The sequence below is a fragment of the Nerophis lumbriciformis genome, linkage group LG26, assembly GCF_033978685.3.
Source record: "Nerophis lumbriciformis linkage group LG26, RoL_Nlum_v2.1, whole genome shotgun sequence".
Classification (NCBI taxonomy): Eukaryota; Metazoa; Chordata; class Actinopteri; order Syngnathiformes; family Syngnathidae; genus Nerophis; species Nerophis lumbriciformis.
The window spans coordinates 38,695,196-38,709,189 of NC_084573.2; the positions used below are offsets into that span (position 1 = coordinate 38,695,196).

Genomic DNA, 13,994 nt, shown 5'->3' on the forward strand with positions numbered 1-13,994 from the left:
TGAGAAGCTCTGTCATCCGCAGGGAGCTCAAAGTAAAGCCGCTGCTCCTCCACATGGAGAGGAGCCAGATGAGGTGGTTCGGGCATCTGGTCAGGATGCCACCCGATCGCCTCCCTCGGGAGGTGTTTAGGGCACGTCCGACCGGTAGGAGGCCACGGGGAAGACCCAGGACACGTTGGGAAGACTATGTCTCCCGGCTGGCCTGGGAACGCCTCGGGATCCCCCGGGAGGAGCTGGACGAAGTGGCTGGGGAGAGGGAAGTCTGGGCTTCCATGCTTAGGCTGCTGCCCCCGCGACCCGACCTCGGATAAGCGGAAGAAGATGGATGGATGAATGGATTCTCACATTAAACATTGTTTGTGACTTATCACTATTAGCGGTGTCGCCCTCTACTGGTCAAATGTAGCACTCCATGTATCAAACGAGGTTTGGTCGTTACTCTTAGACAAAAAAATACAAAATATCAATATCATAATACCAAAGTCAGCAATTTCAATACAAAACAAACTAAATAACTTCATGCACAAATTAAATCCCCTTGCAAATGTTTGACCAAGTTTTGTGACGAAGTTACACACTGGGATTTTTCTTGTATGGATCAATGTGTCCGTCACTTAAAAGGTCCGCCAGGAAACAACGACTGGAGCACATTCAGACTTTGTTGTCCACTTGTTAAAAACCCGATTTTTGCAATTTAAAATTTTTTTTTTTTTACCAGGGTTGAATAAGTACTCACCCTACTGCTGCTTCATTGTGACACATTCCTCACTGTTGCCCCCTGTGGTGTGGCGGGAGTACTGCATACATGATCAACCCTAGTTTGAATGCTTGGTTGATGTTCTGTGGGGTCAAATGAAGTTGAATAATTTGCACAATGCCATTCTGATGCCTTCTTTTCTACTTGCTTGTTAAAGTAAAATATTAATACACTAACACAGACCATCTAATCGGACCATCCCGAGTACTTTCATGCACCTGATATTAGGTATCGTTTGAATATTACACACAATTATTTCCAGGAACCAGCCAAACAATACAAATCGATTTGTGCATTGAATTTTTTAATTTTTTTTTCCCCACCACAGTTACAAGTGGACTATTCCCGTCAAATGGCACTCGGTGACGAGTGACAAGAACATGTCACTCATGTTTGACAAGAGCAGCCCAGGTAGGATATCTCCCATTTCATTCCTCATTCTACCGTATTTTCCGCACCATAAGGCGCCCTGGGTTAAAAGCCGCGCCTTCAATGAACGGCATATTTCAAAACTTTGTCCACCTATAAGCCGCCCCGTGTTATAAGCCGCATCTAACTGCGCTAAAGGAATGTCAAAAAAACAGTCAGATAGGTCAGTCAAACTTTAATAATATATTAAAAACCAGCGTGATGTGGGCGCGCATGGAGTCGTATATCAACATGGACGGAGCTGCGTGAAAAAAGCCACCCGGCCTCTTCGCGTAAACTTAAACTTACCTTAACCACTCGCTCATCTTTTCTTCATCCGTCCCTTCGAGTTAGCTTTTATGATGACGCCGGCTGGAAAGGTCTCTTTTGGCAAGGTCTTCCTTTTGAATATCACCATGGGTGGAAGTTTCTGGCCATTAGCATGGAAAGCTAGAACCACAGTGAAGGATGACTTCTCATTCCCTGTGGTGCGAATATTCACCGTACGTGCTCCCGTTGTATCCACAGTGCGGTTCACAGGAATATCAGTTGCTGTGAAATAGTAATCCGTGTGCGGATGGAGAGATTGCGTCTTTTCATGAACCGGATCCCTGTCGCTTAGTAGGAGCCATTTTGTGGTCTTTACAGATGTAAACACACAAAGGAAATGAAACGTACGGTAATATCCGCGCGCTTTTTCTTCTTCTACGCGGGCGGGTGGTTGCTTACAGTAGAAGAAGAAGCGCTTCCTGTTCTATGGGGGCGGGTGCTTACCTTGGCGGTTGCTTGCGTAGAAGAAGAAGCGCTTCCTGCTCTACCGGGAAAAAAGATGGCGGCTGTTTACCGAAGTTGCGAGATCGAAACTTTATGAAAATGAATCGTAATATTAATCCATATATAAAGCGCACCGGGTTATAAGCCGCACTGTCAGCTTTTGAGTAAATTTGTGGTTTTTAGGTGCGGCTAATAGTGCGGAAAATACAGTAACCCCAGTACGCTAAAGCCAACATTCACCAGGAGATGGCAACAGACAAACATAGATAACTCTATTACATTTTTCCCCTTTTAGAAATGTATAGAAGTTACTCAAAATAAAAAAACAACCCAACCAAAAAAATGCAGCAGCTCAATTAAAAAACTCTATTTAAGCCTCATTCTTTTTTTTTTTTTTTAGTGCTGAACTCTTAACCCTCATTTGTAAAAAAAAATAACATGCTTATTATACAAACAGTATTTGTACATCTTTAACACAGATTTTTATACTGTCTTCAGAGATTCCGTTTTTTTTGGTGGTACTCGAAACCTTTCTGGGTACCTGCGAAAGGGTGTTCAGCATGGTTAGAAAAATAGTGACAGAGAATAGAACAAGGATGGACAATTCAACCCTTAACTCAACAATGAGTAGATGAGTGTTATGTGTATGTATATGTGTAAATAAATGAACACTGAAATTCAAGTATTTCTTTTATCTATATATATATATATATAATTGTATAAAAAAAATCTAAAACACAGTCAAACTGTCAGGGACAAGCCTGACACATATGTTTCATGTACCCTAAGATTTTTTGTTACAATAAAAACAATAATACCATTTTTTGTGGTCCCCTTTATTTAGAAAAGTATCGAAAAGTATTGAAATACATTTTGGTATGGAGACAACCCTAGTGTGTGTTAATGGATGCCTCAGCCATCTGAACTACACTGGGGAAGAACAGAGTTGTGTCATATTACGTCATAGCATGTGTTTAAGTTTGTTCACAGAATCCTTTAGAGGATTGTTCTAGTAAGGTCAAAAGTGTCCATCACAAAGAGAGTGGTAGCTCTTGCCCCCAGGAAATTGGAATCCTACAGGAATGCAGGTTTGAATTTTAGGGGGAAGTGTAAAGACATTAGCAACATCTGGTAGGAAGCCCTCACAAGTAGGAGTAGAGGACCGATCAAACCGATCACAGGAAATAAGTTGACTGACCGGCCCCCAGAGTAGAACAACAAAGAGGAACTGTCTTTGTGTAAAATATATTTAAGGACAGTGGTCCAAGAAGACAGGAGAAGAGTAATCAGGCCCATACTTTTTTCTCCTGGAAACTGCAGTTCCAGTGTGAGGCTCGCTAAAACAAATAAAGCTTTTTGTTAGACGATTCCTCGTTGGCGTCTTCTTGGCTCATCACATGACCATCAAAAACATACAACAATTACTATACACTAACGTATAGAGACATGTTTCATCGCGATATTTTGACTTTTGTTCTTCACTTTTCACACTTTTTTGAAGGCATAATCCTGTTTTGCAGATCACGTCGTAAGTGGCTACTCACCTTCAGCGGACGGCCTGCTGAAGATCAACAAAGACCACATCGGCTTCTACCGAGTCAACCACGAAGACCACATGTGGGACGCGATTAGCCAGCAGCTGCAAAACAACCACCTGGTACTTCTTTCTTTGCAAATGTGCACATGCTTGTTTCAAATGAAGTCATTGAATTGTGGAAATTGTTTGCTTCATTTACCAAACTAAAAACTAGGATCTTGTCATCGCTTATTTATCAAGATGATAAGTGTTTATTGGTGGTGGCGTAAAGGGGGTGAAGTGTGTTTTGTCACTTTGTACAAAACCCGAAAAGCAGTGAAGTTGTCAGGTTGTGTAAATGGTAAATAAAAAGAGAATACAACAAATCCTTTTCAACTTATATTCAATTGAATAGACTGCAAAGACAAGATATTTCATGTTCACACTGAGAATGTTCACAAGGATCCTTGGGTTCACTGGTCCCTTAAGCAGCTCCCTTCATCAGTCCCAGGTGTGCTGATTGCTGATCGTCTGCAGGCTTGTCGCAGACAGACACTGAGAAACTCTGTTATTTTTTGCAAATAATCACAAACTTGGAATTTAATAGCAGCAACACATTGCAAAAAAGGCATTTTTACCAGTGTGTTACATGGCCTTTCCTTTTAACAACACTCAGTAAAGGTTTGGGAACTGAGGAGACACATTTTTGAAGTGGAATTCTTTCCCATTCTTGCTTGATGTACAGTTTAAGTTGTTCAACAGTCTCCCTTCTCATATTTTAGCCTTCACACATTTTCAATGTCTGGACTACAGGCAGGCCAGTCTAGTACCCGCACGCACTCTTTTACTATGAAGCCACGCTGTTGTAACAAATGGCTTGGCATCGTCTTGCTGAAATAAGCAGGGGCGTCCATGATAACGTTGCTTGGATGGCAACAAAACCTGTAAGTCATACTTGCCAACCCTCCCGAATTTTCCGGGAGACTCCCGAAATTCAGCGCCTCTCCCGAAAACCTCCCGGGACAAATATTCTCCCGAAAATCTCCCGATTTCCCGCCGGAGCTGGAGGCCACGCCCCCTCCAGCTCCATGCGGACATGAGTGAGGACAGCCTTTTTTTCACTACGGGAGGACAACAGGGTGACAAGAACTAAATCATCCAGACGAGAGAGACATTGTATTATTATGTTTATCTTACCTAAAAATAAATATATTTATTAATTTAAAAAATAAATAAATAAATAAATACATTTTTACTATATTTTGCTAAAAACATCAAAATTAATTGTATTTTTATTTTTATTTTTTCTGACTCCTTATTACATCCAGCCATAGAATTTTACATTAAAATAAACATATTTGAAATAATTAATTTTAAATTATCATAATAATTCATTTAAAATGAGCATATTTAATTATTAAAATAATTGCTTGTTTATCAACAACTTTAGCATTTTATTCATTACATTTTGAAGCTCTCAGAAGCCAAGTTATGTTATATTCCTTAATATTTATTTATGCAAGTTTGAAGTATCAATTATCTAAACACAGTTTTGTTTGCATATTTTCAGGATGTGTATGTACAGGTAAAAGCCAGTAAATTAGAATATTTTGAAGAATACTGATTTATTTCAGTAATTGCATTCAAAAGGTGTAACCGACACCAGCAGATGACATGGCACCCCAAACCATCACCCAACCATGCAAATTTTGCATTTCCTTTGGAAATCGAGGTCCCAGAGTCTGGAGGAAGACAGGAGAGGCACAGGATCCACGTTGCCTGAAGTCTAGTGTAAAGTTTCCACCATCAGTGATGGTTTGGGGTGCCATGTCATCTGCTGGTGTCGGTCCACTCTGTTTCCTGAGATCCAGGGTCAACGCAGCCGTCTACCAGCAAGTTTTAGAGCACTTCATGCTTCCTGCTGCTGACCTGCTCTATGGAGATGGAGATTTCAAGTTCCAACAGGACTTGGCGCCTGCACACAGCGCAAAATCTACCCGTGCCTGGTTTACGGACCATGGTATTTCTGTTCTAAATTGGCCCGCCAACTCCCCTGACCTTAGCCCCATAGAAAATCTGTGGGGTATTGTGAAAAGGAAGATGCAGAATGCCAGACCCAAAAACGCAGAAGAGTTGAAGGCCACTATCAGAGCAACCTGGGCTCTCATAACACCTGAGCAGTGCCAGAAACTCATGGACTCCATGCCACGCCGCATTAACGCAGTAATTGAGGCAAAAGGAGCTCCAACCAAGTATTGAGTATTGTACATGCTCATATTTTTCATTTTCATACTTTTCAGTTGGCCAACATTTCTAAAAATCCCTTTTTTGTATTAGCCTTAAGTAATATTCTAATTTTGTGACACACGGAATTTTGGATTTTCATTTGTTGCCACTTCAAATCATCAAAATTAAATGAAATAAACATTTGAATGCATCAGTCTGTGTGCAATGAATAAATATAATGTACAAGTTACACCTTTTGAATGCAATTACTGAAATAAATCAAGTTTTTCAAAATATTCTAATTTACTGGCTTTTACCTGTATATATATATATATATATATATATATATATATATATATATATATATATATATATATATATATATATATATATGTATGTATGTATGTATGTATATATGTATATATATATATATATATATATATATATATATATATATATATATATATATATATATATATATATATATATATATATGTATGAAATACTTGGTGAATTCTAGCTGTCAATATATTCCTCCCCTCTTAACCACGCCCCGCCCCACCCCCGACCACGCCCCCACCCCCCACCTCCCGAAATCGGAGGTCTCAAGGTTGGCAAGTATGCCTGTATGTACCTTTCAGCATTAATGGTGCCTTCCCAGATGTGTAAGTTACCCATGTCTTGGGCACTAATACACCCCCATACCATCACACATGCTGCCTTTTACACTTTCACCCTAGAACAATCCGGATGGTTCGTTTCCTCTTTGTTCCGGAGGACACCACGTCCACAGTTTCCAAAAAACAATTTGAAATGTGGACTTGTCAGACCACAGAACACTTTTCCAGTTTGCATCAGTCCATCTTAGATGAGCACAGGCCCAGCGAAGCCAGCGAACTGTTTCTGGGTGTTGTTGATAAATGGCTTTGGCTTTGCATAGTAGAGTTTTAACTTGCACTTACAGATGTAGCGACCAACTGTAGTTACTGACAGTGGGTTTCTGAAGTGTTCCTGAGCCCATGTGGTGATACCCTTTACACACTGATGTCGCTTTTTGATGCAGTACCGCCTTGGGGATCGAAAGTCACAGGCATTGCTGTGATTTCTCCAGATTCTCTGAACCTTTTGATGATATTACGGAGCGTGGATGGTGAAATCCCTAAATTCCTTGCTGAGAAATGTTGTCCTTAAACAATTTGCTCAGGCATTTGTCGACAAAGTGGTGACCCTCGCCCCCGTCCTTGTTTGTGAATGACTGAGCATTTCACGGAAGCCGCTTTTATACCCAATCATGGCACCCACCTGTTCCCAATTAGCCTGTTCACCTGTGGGATGCTCCAAATAAGTCTTTGATGAGCATTCCTCAACTTTCTCACTCTTTTTTTGCCACTTGTGCCAGCTTTTTTGAAACATGTTGCAGGCATCAAATTCCAAATGAGCTAACGCAGCGACACGCCTGCAGACGATCAACAATCCGCACACCTGGGACCGATGAGGGGAGCTGCTTAAGGGACCAGTGGACCCAAGGATCCTTTTGAACATGAAATATCTTGTCTTTGCAGTCTATTCAATTGAATATAAGTTGAAAAGGATTTGTTGTCTTCTCTTTTTATTTACCATTTACACAACGTGACAACTTCACTGCTTTTGGGGTTTTGTAAGATTCAGGACTAGATTGCAATGACATATTTTTCCAATATGTGACTGTATTAATGTCAATGTCTCTTTATTGTCTTGTTCAAACAGGAGTTTGGTTCAGCAGACCGCACAAGCTACATTGATGACGTGTTTGCTCTTGCAAGGTAAAGTCTGGATGATACAAACCCCGTTTCCATATGAGTTGGGAAATTGTGTTAGATGTAAATATAAACGGAATACAATGATTTGCAAATCCTTTTCAAGCCATATTCAGTTGAATATGCTACAAAGACAACATATTTGATGTTCAAACTCATAAACTTTTTTTGCAAATAATAATTAACGTAGAATTTCATGGCTGCAACACGTGCCAAAGTAGTTGGGAAAGGGCGTGTTCACCACTGTGTTACATGGCCTTTCCTTTTAACAACACTCAGTAAAGGTTTGGGAACTGAGGAGACACATTTTTGAAGCTTCTCAGGTGGAATTCTTTCCCATTCTTGCTTGATGTACAGCTTAAGTTGTTCAACAGTCCGGGGGTCTCCGTTGTGCCATTTTAGGCTTCATAATGCGCCACACATTTTCAATGGGAGACAGGTCTGGACTACAGGCAGGCCAGTCTAGTACCTGCACTCTTTTATTGTGAAGCCACGTTGATGTAACACGTGGCTTGGCATTGTCTTGCTGAAATAAGCAGGGGCGTCCATGGTAACGTTGCTTGGATGGCAACATATGTTGCTCCGAAACCTGTATGTACCTTTCAGCACTAATGGCGCCTTCACAGATGTGTAAGTTACCCATGTCTTGGGCACTAATACACCCCCATACCATCACACATGCTGCCTTTTACACTTTCACCCTAGAACAATCCGGATGGTTCTTTTCCTCTTTGGTCCGGAGGACACGACGTCCACAGTTTCCAAAAAACAATTTGAAATGTGGACTCGTCAGACCACAGAACACTTTTCCACTTTGTATCAGTCCATCTTAGATGAGCTCGGGCCCAGCGAAGCCGACGGCGTTTCTGGGTGTTGTTGATAAACGGTTTTCGCCTCGCATAGGAGAGTTTTAACTTGCACTTACAGATGTAGCGGCCGACTGTAGTTACTGACAGTGGGTTTCTGAAGTGTTTATGTGGTGATATCCTTTACACACTGATGTCGCTTGTTGATGGAGTACAGCCTGAGGGATGGAAGGTCACGGGCTTAGCTGCTTACGTGCAGTGATTTCTCCAGATTCTCTGAACCCTTTGATGATATTGATGGCGAAATCCCTAAATTCCTTGCAATAGCTGGTTGAAAAAGTTTTTTCTTAAACTGTTCAAAAATTTTCTCACGCATTTGTCGACAAAAGTGGTGACTTTTGCCCCGTCCTTGTTTGTGAATGACTGAGCATTTCATGGAATCTACTTTTATACCCAATCATGGCGCCCACCTGTTCCCCAATTAGCCTGCACACCTGTGGGATGTTCCAAATAAGTGTTTGATGAGCATTCCTCAACTTTCTCAGTCTTTTTTGCCACCTTTCCCAACTTCTTTGGCACGTGTTGCTGGCATCAAATTCTAAAGTTAATGATTATTAGTATGAGTTTGAACATCAAATATGTTGTCTTTGTAGCATATTCAACTGAATATGGCTTGAAAATGATTTTCAAATCGTTGTATTCCGTTTATATTTACATTTAACATAATTTCCCAACTCGTATGGAAACGGGGTTTGTAACTACGGTGCAATTTGTGTTGTGTTGACTAACATAAAATGTATGTAATGGTTCAGGGCAGACGTCATAGACTATGGCCACGCCTTCAACCTGACAATGTATCTCCAGCATGAGACTCACTACACTGCATGGAGTCGCCTGGCCTCCTCTGTTGAATATGTTCGAGACATGCTGTCAGGAAATGCCATCATCTACCCAAAGTTCCAGGTGGGTAAGCAGATACGTCATTGTAGCGGCATGTGTACTGTATTAGCAGTGGCGGGCCGTGCGTTTCCCAACTAGGCCTTCGGTCATGTCCGACTTCAATGATGACCTCTCAAAATACCATCACTGATGTCACCACATGACCATTGCTGGAGAGATACTATACAGAAACACGTTTAGTGGGTATTGAAACACATCAACAGTGTACAAAACGGGTTATTTTCTGGCGCATTTTAAAAATCAATGAACCCGCATCTGTCACGGCGCGCCCACGCAGCAACAAGGCTGCAGGCAATCAGGAATATGCGCACCTGGGTCTAACGAGAGGGAGCGGCATAAAGACCAGCGGACCCAAGGAACCTTTGCCAGAACTGTCAGGCTTGCCCCTGACAGTTTGGTTGTGTTTTAGTTTTTCCTCTGTGTGTATATCAATCAATCAATCAATCTTTATTTATATAGCCCTAAATCACAAGTGTCTCAAAGGGCTGCACAAGCCACAACGACATCCTCGGTACAAAGCCCACATACGGGCAAGGAAAAACTCACCCCAGTGGGAAGTCGATGTGAATGACTATGAGAAACCTTGGAGAGGACCGCATATGTGGGTAACCCCCCCCCCCCCCCCCCCCCCCCTCTAGGGGAGACCGAAAGCAATGGATGTCGAGTGGGTCTGACATAATATTGTGAGAGTCCAGTCCATAGTGGATCCAACATAATAGTAAGAGTCCAGTCCATAGTGGGGCCAGCAGGACACCATCCCGAGCGGAGACGGGTCAGCAGCGCAGAGATGTTCCCTGCCGATGCACAGGCGAGCGGTCCACCCCGGGTCCCGACTCTGGACAGCCAGCACTTCATCCATGGCCACCGGACCTGTGCCCCCCCCCCCCCCTCAAGGAAAAGGGGAGCAGAGGAGAAACGAAAAGAAACGGCAGATCAACTGGTCTAACAGGGGGGGCTATTTAAAGGCTAGAGTATACAAATGAGTTTTAAGATGGGACTTAAATGCTTCTACTGAGGTAGCATCTCTAATTGTTACCGGGAGGGCATTCCATAGTACTGGAGCCCCAATAGAAAACGCTCTATAGCCCACAGACTTTTTTTGGGCTCTGGGAATCACTAATAAGCCGGAGTTCTTTGAACGCAGATTTCTTGCCGGGACATATGGTACAATGCAATCGACAAGATAGGACGGAGCTAGACCGTGTAGTATTTTATACGTAAGTAGTAAAACCTTAAAGTCACATCTTAAGTGCACGGGAAGCCAGTGCAGGTGAGCCAGTATAGGTATATATATATGTATATATGTATATAAAGGTATATACAGTATAGGCGTAATATGATCAAACTTTCTTGTTCTTGTCAAAAGTCTAGCAGCCGCATTTTGTAGCAACAAGGCTGCAGGCAATCGGGAATCAGCGCACCTGGGTCTAACGAGAGGGAGCGGCATAAAGACCAGCGGACCCAAGGAACCTTTGCCAGAACTGTCAGGCTTGCCCCTGACAGTTTGGTTGTGTTTTAGTTTTTCCTCTGTGTGTATAGTATTTCCTGTCAGCGCTCTTGTTAAAGTTAAAGTTAAAGTTAAAGTACCAATGATTGTCACACACACACACTAGGTGTGGCGAGATTATTCTCTGCATTTGACCCATCACCCTTGATCACCCCCTGGGAGGTGAGGGGAGCAGTGGGCAGCAGCGGTGGCCGCGCCCGGGAATCATTTTGGTGATTTAACCCCCAATTCCAACCCTTGATGCTGAGTGCCAAGCAGGGAGGTAATGGGTCCCATTTTTATAGTCTTTGGTATGACTCGGCCGGGATTTGAACTCACAACCTACCGATCTCAGGGCGGACACTCTAACCACTAGGCCACTGAGTAGGTAGGTAGGTTTTGGTTCTGTTTCCTGTTTCTCCCTGAGTGCCGTGTCCCTTCAGCTGTGGCTGATTGGCACCTGGCCACACCTGGTGTCAATCAGCCAGCTGCCATTTATACCTGCCCTACCCTCCAGTCACTGCTGGATTATTGATTGTCTTTGTCATTTTCATTACTACCTGTCTTAATACTTGCCGATGTAGCTCTGTCTACTTTTGTTTCGCTCTGCTCATGTCCCAGTTCCTTCGTGTCACAGTAAGTGTTTTTGTTTCTTGTCCAAAGTTAGCCTCTGTGCTATTTTAGTTCATAACCAAGTTTGTTCTCCGCCTTGTGCGCGCCTTTTGTTATTACCCTTTTGTTTGTTGTTTTGCCTTAGTGTTTAATTAAATCATGTTTTCTTGCACAATGCCTTCCGCCTTCTCTGCATCTTGGGGTTCGGCACCTACAAATCCTGACAAGAACGTAGCCAATCTTCACAGTAAGCTTCACGTCTGGCACCCCTCCCTCGTTCCTTGCTCGCCTTCTCTGACGGCACACCACTGTTTATTAGGGACATATATCCATCCATCCATCCATCCATCCGAGGTCGGGTCACGGGGGGCAGCAACCTAAACAGGGAAGCCCAGACTTACCTCTCCCCAGCCTCTTCGTCCAGCTCCTCCCGGGGGATCCCGAGGCGTTCCCAGGCCAGCCGGGAGACATAGTCTTCCCAACGTGTCCTGGGTCTTCCCCGTAGCCTCCTACCGGTCCGACGTGCCCGAAACACCTCCCTCTAGAGGCGTTCGGGTGGCATCCTGACCAGATGCCCGAACCACCTCATCTGGCTCCTCTCGATGTGGAGGAGCAGCAGCTTTACTTTGAGCTCCTCCCGGATGACAGAGCTTCTCACCCTATCTCTAAGGGAGAGACCCGCCACCCGGCGGTGGAAACTCATTTCGGCCGTTCGTATCCGTGATCTTGTTCTTTTGGTCATAACCCAAAGCTCATGACCATAGGTGAGGATGGGAACGTAGATCGGCCGGTAAATTGAGAGCTTTGCCTTCCGGCTCAGCTCCTTCTTCACCACAACGGATCGATACAGCGTCCGCATTACTGAAGATGCCGCACCGATACGCCTGTCGATCTTGCGATCCACTCTTCCCTCACTCGTGAACAAGACTCTAAGGTACTTGAACTCCTCCACTTGGGGCAAGATGGCACTCCACCCTTTTCCGGGCGAGAACCATGGACTCCGACTTGTAGGTGCTGATTCCCATCCCAGTCGCTTCACACTCGGCTGCGAACCGATCCAGTGAGAGCTGAAGATCCTGGCCAGAAGAAGCCATCTGCAAATAGCAGACACCTAATCCTGCAGCCACCAAACCAGACCCCCTCAACGCCCTGACTGTGCCTAGAAATTCTGTCCATAAAAGTTATGAACAGAATGGGTGACAAAGGGCAGCCTTGGCGGAGTCCAACCCTCACTGGAAACGGGTCCGACTTACTGCCGGCAATGCGGACATATACTGGGTCAAATTGTTCGACCGTACCGAAATAATACTAAAACTGGGGCGTATGAACTGATCACCCCCCTTGGTGATGAGTTGGATTAGTGAGACGGTGTGCTGTAAAATGTCGTGAGGTCTTCAACTCACACCTCTGGCAGAGCTTGGAGGATATTGAGTCCAAACAGGCTGTACTCCGTGCCTCCATTGTGGAAGTGACCGATCGCTAGGTGGTGGGTGCCAGTCTTTAGCAATTTTTTGCTGTGTTGTTTTTTTGCAAACAAGTTGAAGCTAACACTACAAGCTGTGTTGACTTACCAGAGACAAAATGTTCACAGCACAGTCTGGAGTGTTCTGTAGGAGTCGAGTGATTCCTCCGTATCGTGCCCCGTATGGCAGAAATCCACTTGTTCCGGCGGGAAAAAAACACGATTCGATCTGTTTCTTCTTCGGGAGCTGCTTCAGGTTTATCCGGTGCACTGCTGTCGATATAGCGCCTCCATAGTGGCCGACACTGCAACTGCAGTTAAAATAGGTAGCTGCCGCAGAGGGACATCAATCGCTCAATCAACACAGACTTGACGTTGTGTTGATTGATGTTGTCGGAGGCAGATATTTACATATATCCGAATTTAAGTGTTACTTCTTTTCATTTCATTTTCATATTACAAAACAGCTAGTGTCTTTCTTCCAAATGTGGTCTTTTGGTTGTCTGCAAAACTGTGTGCTTAACCTTGAATTGAGGAATGTTAGAGAGAGAGATAATGGACATTTGTTTTGGCTAGAGAGACATGACTGCCAGGGACTTAAGAGGGGAGAGGGTTTTTCGGGGGGCAGACCATCTTAGCGGGGCGATTGAATGTTCTATGCTGGACTGGTCTCAATGTACAGGTAAAAGCCAGTAAATTAGAATATTTAGAAAAACTTGATTTATTTCAGTAATTGCATTCAAAAGGTGTAACTTGTACATTATATTTATTCATTGCACACAGACTGATGCATTCAAATGTTTATTTCATTTAATTTTGATGATTTGAAGTGGCAACAAATGAAAATCCAAAATTCCGTGTGTCACAAAATTAGAATATTACTTAAGGCTAATACAAAAAAGGGATTTTTAGAAATGTTGGCCAACTGAAAAGTATGAAAATGAAAAATATGAGCATGTACAATACTCAATACTTGGTTGGAGCTCCTTTTGCCTCAATTACTGCGTTAATGCGGCGTGGCATGGAGTCGATGAGTTTCTGCCACTGCTCAGGTGTTATGAGAGCCCAGGTTGCTCTGATAGTGGCCTTCAACTCTTCTGCGTTTTTGGGTCTGGCATTCTGCATCTTCCTTTTCACAATACCCCACAGATTTTCTATGGGGCTAAGGTCAGGGGAGTTGGCGGGCCAATT

At 43.5% G+C, this 13,994-nt stretch overlaps 1 protein-coding gene across 1 annotated transcript in view; it reads left to right on the forward strand.

Moving 5' to 3' along the window:
- The window catches only part of enpep (glutamyl aminopeptidase), a 75,363-nt gene that overhangs the window by 29,112 nt on the left and 32,257 nt on the right, over positions 1-13,994 (forward strand). The window contains exons 11-14 of the mRNA XM_061986898.1: positions 1,086-1,168; positions 3,460-3,596; positions 7,428-7,483; positions 9,096-9,246. Coding sequence (XP_061842882.1) covers positions 1,086-1,168; positions 3,460-3,596; positions 7,428-7,483; positions 9,096-9,246 — 427 coding nt within the window. The remainder of the gene's footprint in view (positions 1-1,085; positions 1,169-3,459; positions 3,597-7,427; positions 7,484-9,095; positions 9,247-13,994) is intronic.